Source organism: Solanum dulcamara, chromosome 1 (genome assembly GCF_947179165.1).
Source record: "Solanum dulcamara chromosome 1, daSolDulc1.2, whole genome shotgun sequence".
NCBI lineage: Eukaryota > Viridiplantae > Streptophyta > Magnoliopsida > Solanales > Solanaceae > Solanum > Solanum dulcamara.
This window is the reverse complement of record NC_077237.1, coordinates 50,030,457-50,037,864: the sequence shown is the minus strand read 5'-3', so window position 1 is coordinate 50,037,864 and position 7,408 is coordinate 50,030,457. Positions and strand designations below refer to the sequence as shown.

The 7,408-nt window shown below is 36.9% G+C and overlaps 1 protein-coding gene across 2 annotated transcripts in view; it reads right to left on the bottom strand.

Moving 5' to 3' along the window:
- Window positions 1-3,586: 3,586 nt before the first annotated feature.
- LOC129883055 (glutamate--tRNA ligase, chloroplastic/mitochondrial) overlaps window positions 3,587-7,408 on the bottom strand; it is a 28,744-nt gene continuing 24,922 nt past the window's right edge. For both annotated transcript variants that reach the window (XM_055957645.1, XM_055957722.1), the window contains exons 13-14: window positions 4,349-4,505; window positions 3,587-4,276 (exon numbers count right to left, since the gene is read on the bottom strand). In XM_055957645.1, coding sequence (XP_055813620.1) covers window positions 4,049-4,276; window positions 4,349-4,505 — 385 coding nt within the window. In that variant the 3' untranslated portion in view covers window positions 3,587-4,048. The remainder of the gene's footprint in view (window positions 4,277-4,348; window positions 4,506-7,408) is intronic.

Here is a 7,408-nt window from a genome sequence, read left to right as displayed (position 1 = left end):
ATATTTATCGAACTCCGTTCTAGCATCCACACCTCCATTCGCTGTTTTATAGTTCATTAGATCTTTCATGAGTGATTCTAAAAGTTCTGTACTTTGGGTACTTACTTGACTGCTAGAAAGCTCGGAAGTAGAAGTGTCCAGTGAAGAGCAAGGTGAAGATTCAACAAGCACGCTGCCTTTTGAGTTGAATTTTACATACTCGCTAAATAATGAAGTCATGTACTTCTTTACTTCTGCTTGTATAGATGGCCGTTTTTCCCCAAACATCTTTACAAGTGCATAGCTAATTGATTCAAGCTTGTAACGAGTATTCAAAATACACGAAATGAAAATTATCTTGTTCATTTTTGCTGGATCTCCCCAATACTTATTAAATTTTTCTTGCATCTTTTTTATCATATCGTTTAAATAAGTGTCCTCGCTTGTCATTAATTGATTCAAATAAACAACAACCGCACAAATTTTAAGAAAAATGAATATTTGATGTAACATAACGTGATTCAGATATTTTCAAAGTAAGAAGATAAAATATCTCAAGAAATCTCGTAATTCTTTTCACATGGACCCAATCACTACTCAAAAGTTCACCGGCAGTGATTCCAATTTCAACATAAGAATTTTCAAGATAATGTCTCAGGCCAGTTTTACGGGAAGCATAATTTGAAAATGCATTCTCAAATTTAACAGTCCTACTCAACATCAGATAGGTGGAATTCCACCTTGTTGGAACGTCTAAACATAAAGATTTTTTGCAACTAAATTGTTCATCATCACAACTTTCTTGAAATCTTTTCAACCTCGCAGGAGACTGCCTATCATATCTAACTGCATGTCTAACACGTTCAATAGACAAAGAGCATTCTTTTAAATCATTCTGGACAACAAGATTCATGATATGAGTCATACACCTCACGTGAAGGTGATTACCGTTTATCAAATTAGTTCCTATTTTTGTTAATTGCTTAGACAATTCCTTTACTGTCACATCATTTGAGATTGCATTATCAACTGTGACAGTAAAGATCTTATTTATCCCCCACTCACGTAAGCACCTACTAATATCATTTGTCATATCTTCACCTTTATGGCTAATAATAGGACAAAAATTTGGTATTTTCTTGCGCATGTTCCAATCACTATCGATCCAATGGGCAGTGATACACATGTAATTGATTCTTTGTATAGAAGTCAATGTGTCAGTGGTAATATAAATTCTCTATTTTGTTTCTATAAAATACCTCCTCAACTTTTGCTTTTCTTCATTAAACAGACTAAAACAGTCCTTAGTTATAGTACTACGGGAAGGGATCCAAAAATGAGGTTGAGCCATTTTCATAAATTCTTTAAAACCTTCTTTTTCGACAAAGCTAAAAGGAAGTTCATCAATTATTACCATACGACATAAAGCTTCTCTACACTTTTCTTGATCAAATTTCTAAGAGACAACAGCTACATCACCTTGACTACCCCCGAAATAGATTTAAAGCCTATGATTGATTATTTTTTATCAACAAGAGGAGTAGAAAGTTTAGGACATGTCAACAAATGACCAAGAAGAGTTGATGTACCATCTCTTGACTTAAAATAGTACAACTTATAGCAATGGCTACATTTTGCTTTCGTACCTTCGGAAGTTTCAACTTCTATAAAATGATCCCAAGCAACAGATATTTTTCTCTTTTTTTAGCACTAGCTGACAGAGTTATCTCAGCATGACTTGCTGCATTTGAAGCCTCACTTTCACCTATCACCTTATCACTTTGTTCTGCCATGCTATGAGTTTAAGACTTTGAGATCCTGCAATAAGAAAAAATAATTCAATAAACAACCAAATTAGAACAGGCAAAATATGATCGGCACAACAAATAGTAATCAAAAATACACATAGCACAGAAAAATGGAGAATTTGTTAATCCAAATACAACACAGACACATTATCATAGTGGAAGCAAAATTGAAAATAGAAACAGAGCAAAAAATGCAACACCTTTACATCACAGGGATGGAAATAGATGAACAGATAGTCAAGCCAAATGAAATTCTTGCAAAAATAATCGACCACACAAGACCTTGCAGTTCATGTATTGAGCCAAATAAATCGATTTGTAGTTTTTGATTTTTTCGAGCTTCAATTTTACTTTATTCTAGAAATTGTTCAATTATCTAAGATTGCTTGTTCACGTACACTACTGCTTCAAATATGGTAGTGCAAAATAGAAGAAACCCCATGGATCAAAAGGGGAAAACCCATTACGATCATAAGCGGAAAAAAAACTCGAAATTTACCTTGTGTGTAGTAGCAGACTAGCAGTTGCTGAATTGTTGTGGTCTTGTGGACTTGTGGTTTAATAACAAATGCAGCCCACTTTTGCGATCTTCTCTTGACGCCGTGTAAAAAGCAAAAAAAACCTAGGAATCCATTAGTTGAGTGGAAAATGACAACAGTTCCTACCCTTTAGGTAAAATTAGGGTATAGTTGTTGTCTTATTGACTAAATGGGCGGGCTTGTCTTATTTACTAAATGGGTTGTCTTATTAACTAAACGAGCTTGGCCTGTTGAAGCTTATGTTTAGGTTTACAAATTATAATTACCATACATATTTTATATGTTTAGGGATAAAAATATAATAAATTCTTAACGGGTTAACGATTTATCCAATAAGAAAATTGAGTAATCCGTCCCCCACATCGATAAGCCGTTAATTATAAAATTTAAATTCATTCCCCACCCGCTAATCCGATAACTCAATACCAATAAGCCAATTTTGCGGTTGGGTTATCGATAGCGGTCGATTTTGAACAACCCTACAACAAGGTACATTTGGTTACTGGTTAGAGTTATGCAGGTATTAATTATGTAGAAATAAGTTATGTAGGAATAAATTATGAAGGTATTAATTATGCAAGTATTACTCATGCAGGTATTATTTATGTAGAATTTAGTTATATAGAGAGTATAATCCATGAATTATTGATTTGTTGTCTTCACATAAATTATATATATATATATATATATATATATATATAGGCACATGGACCCTTTTTATTTTATAAAAAAAGTAACAAAATTCATCAGGCCCAACAAAAGTTCGGGTCCAAAAGAAAAAACAAATAAAAAACGAAAGGATTTAAAAGTTAATAACTTGACCAGGGCAAAGCAAAAGGACTTGGTAATAAACTAAAAGAACTGGTTCTAGACCTCTATGGAGACCAAGAATAGTGTTTTATCTTCCTAAAAAAAATAAGAAATAAACTAAAAGAACTAGTTCTAGATCTCTTAGAGATCAAGAATGGTGTTTCATCTTCCTAATCTTGCTTGTATCTATTTTTGAAGGTCTTGGTAAATGATTTTGACTATTAAAATATTGAGTTAAAAGATTTAAAAGTAAATTAATAGGAGTAAATGTGTAATTTACTACTTTAATCTATGTATAACTAAGACCCTCATAACTTATTTCACCTTCTACCCGCATAAAATTATACATAAATTTCTCATAAGTTATGAGTATTAGTTACAACCAAACACCATAAAAAATCAATACAAACATAATTTTTATACAGCATTTGAAAACACACCAACCAAACATTGTATAAAATTAATACATGAATAACTTTTATTATATTTGCAAACCAAACATGATATAAAATTAATACATTAACTTTGCCCTTATCAAGTAGCCAAACGGCACAGTTCTAATTAGGCAATACATGGCAATGTTTATGCAATGAAACATATAAATACATGGCAATGTTTATGCAATAAAACCCAGTTTGGAGCTGCAGTGCCCTATTAACTATTCTACCATTGTTCGCGAAAATTAAAGGTAGTGTCACAATCAGCACAGCCTGTCAGCCTTACCCCGTGGAGGGGGGAGGGGGGAAGATATAACAAAGAAATCCAACTAAAGATGGCCGCCCTCTTTGATTCCGACGAGAGGAGGTGCAAACACAAGAAAATCCCACTAGTGCTCGCAGCTTCTCTTTGTTTCTATAGGGAATGGTAGAGATAGAAAGCAATACAATAATCAAACAGAATATCGCCTCAATATCAATGAGTTACAGCACCAGCAGCAGACAAAGGCACATTTGAGCTGAACGACTCCCATTGAACTTCTCTCAATATTTTAAATCTTTCATCAAATGTAACAAAACCAGCTTGGGGTACTACAGAGCCGGATGTTCCAGCTTTATAGAGCAACACTGTGGTGGCCCCAATATCAGGTCCATGAAGCTTTCCTGTTAGCAACACCCGAAGGGGCATGAAGAGAGATTTTCCCTGGTACATAAAGCAACCTCATTAAATACTGAAAAAGAAACTTAAGAGAAAAAGAAAATACTCAAATCTAACCTTGCGCTTCAGCAATTTACCGAACTTCTTCACCCAGTTTTTCCATCCAGGTTGGCCTTCTGCAAGTGCACCAGAGAGCACACCACTGTCATAGGCTGCTAACAAGCTCTTAGCAACTTCAGAGACTCCATCTTCTAAGATCGGTTTTCCTTCCGTACTGCAAATGGCATACCATAAACAGTGTGTCACATACTATAAACTTTTCTTCTTTTAACATCATTTCAGGGTGTTTCTAATTGGTAATACATCTCGACTGCTTGCACTCCCGACACTGTTTGGAGATGTATTACATTAGGCATTATTTTCTCGACTGCTTGCACTCCTAACACTGTTTGGCTTAATGATCCTTCAAGGAAGTTCGAATCTGTGCTTAACATAATCCTACAAGATTTTAGCTTATGATACAACAAATAGTTTCCAAAACCACCATTCCTCTACACCCTCTCTTCTTTCTTGTTCATCCCTTTTTCTCTTTCTAGGAGTCTGGAAATTATTTGGCATGCATCTCTTTTCCCCGGAGACTTGTACAGTAGACAAGCCTCCTAGTTTGAACAAGTTCACTTTGACTTTCTTTCAAGAATAGCAGATCAAGGGGCGGTGATGGAGTACAGTTGCATTTCAAGAAATCTGGGAGTTTGAGACAAGCCTCGACACATATTTTGTTGTGATTTTGCTGATTAGGCAGCGAGTAATTGAATATTAAGCACTTCTTTTTTATAATTGTGGTATCCGGGCCAGCTGGCCGCACCTCGACTAATTTCACGAGGTACCTTCTACCTACCATCAGCATATGTAGAGGGAAGAAACCACCTTGTGCTTTTGCCTCCGACGGCATTAGTGAATATCAAGGACTAAGACCTTATAAATACTAAGGTGTTAGACAAGACATCGTCTCCCAGAAAGAGTTAATGAAAGGAAGAGAGATTCTAGACATGATTTTGGTGGCAAATAAAGTTGCTGACCCAATAAGAAGAAAAGGGAGAGGGATCTTATGCAAATTGGACCTCGTGAGGTTACAACCATGTGAATTAAAAGTTGCTGCATTTTCTCATAGTGAATATAGAATTTGGGAATAAGTTGAGGAAGTGGATCAAGTTCTACATCACAATGGTCAAGTACTGGATTATAGTAAATCGAACACATGCAGATTTTTTGGTAGCCCGAGGGATTTGTAACAAGGAAACTCTTTATCGCTTATGTTGTTCCTTAGGGAAATGAAAAAGCTGCGAAAACTGATAGGCATAGCTGTCGTGGGAGGCTAAGCTCCTGGGACATCGGAAGAATTTACAAGACTAAAAGATGTCGAATTCAAGTTTGATTGATATACTCTAAAAACAGAACACAACACATGCTAGCAAGGACTTATGGAGGTGGAGAGTGAAGAGAGATGGAGCGTTCTCAGTAAAGCCATACTATCACAGGCTTTTATTGAAGGACGAGTTGGACTTTCTACACTTAAACTGTTTGGATACCCAAAGTACCCAGGATCGTGTTATTTTTAATAGGCAGCAAGAAGGACGACATCAAAAATTTGAAAAAAGAGTGGGATCCCATTGACTCAAGATAGAGTGGGATCCCAGGCATAATGTGTAAGTTGGATATTCAGAAAGCTTATGATCATGTGAATTGGGCTTTCTTACTGAGTATTCTCAGGCAAATGGGGTTTGGAGACAGATGGGTGAAGTGGATAGAATACTGCATTAAAACAGTCAGGTTCTCTGTGCTTGTGAATGGAGAACCTGTTGGTTTTTTCGCATCAGAAAGGAGTTTGAGACAGGGTGATCCCATCTCTCCTTTCCTGTTCATTCTGGCTTTGGAAGGTTTTGATTGCATGATGAGCATAGCAGCTCAAAAAAGATGGATCGGAGGGGTTAAAGTTGGGGACAGTGTAGGGGGAGAGATGGAAGTTGGTATCTGTTGTATGCAGATGACACCATCATTTTTTGTGTACCAGTGGCTGAACAAATAAGCTATATTAGAGTGATTCTTGTCTTGTTTGAAGCTGTAGCAGGGATGAAAGTCAACTGGGAGAAGAGCAGTTTAATCTCAGTGAATGAGGTTCACCAGATTCTAGATATGGCCAGCATCCTGGGATGCAGAACAGAGCATTACCCACAACTTATTTGGGTATGCCCCTGGGAAGCAAACATATGTCTTTAGAGAGTTGGGATGGCATCTTAGAAAGAACAGAAAAGAAACTCTCCAGATGGAAGGCTCAGTACTTGTCCCTAGGAGGTAGACTGATCCTAAACAATTCTTTCCAAGATGTATTACCCACTTATGTGATGTCCCTATTCCCAATTCCATCAAAAGTTGTGGAGAAACTTGGTAAGTATAGAAGAGATTTTCTTTGGCATGGAAACAAAGAAGGGAAGGGTTACTGCCTTGTTAACTGGAAAACAGTAATGCTGAATAAAGGAAGAGAGGAATCGGGGGTCAGAAATCTCATATAGCAGAATGAGAGTTTACTTATGAAGTGGATATGGAGATACACTAGAGGAAAGGGCTCTATGGAGAAAAGCAATTGTGACAAAGTTTGGTGGACTTAATCCATGGTATTCCAACATTGTATCTGATCCTTATGGTGTGGGAGTTTGGAGAACAATCAGAAACTTATGGCCGCTGATGGAAGCCAATCTTAGCCTTAAGATAGGCAATGGAAATAAGACAAAATTCTGGCACGATGTATGGATTGATCAATCACCACTCAAGGAGCAATTTCGAGATCTTTTTCAGATCTGTGGAAACACCGAGGCTAGGGTAAATGCGTGCTGGTCAGTACAGGGCTGGGACATCTCCTTCAGAAGAAGGCTAAATGATTGGGAGATTGACAGAGTGGCCTCATTACTTGGAAAGCTAGGAGGAAGCAATATTGTCACAACAGAGGTAGATAGGGTGCTGTGGAAACACACCAAAGATGGGAATTTCTCAGTAGGATGTGCATACAAGAGAGGCTTACAGTTGGTAGGGGGAGGGGAGGGTACTCTCCACCATTGGAACTATTTCTGGAAAAGTATCATCCCCACCAAGGTAAAATGCTTTACTTGGCTAGTGATTAAG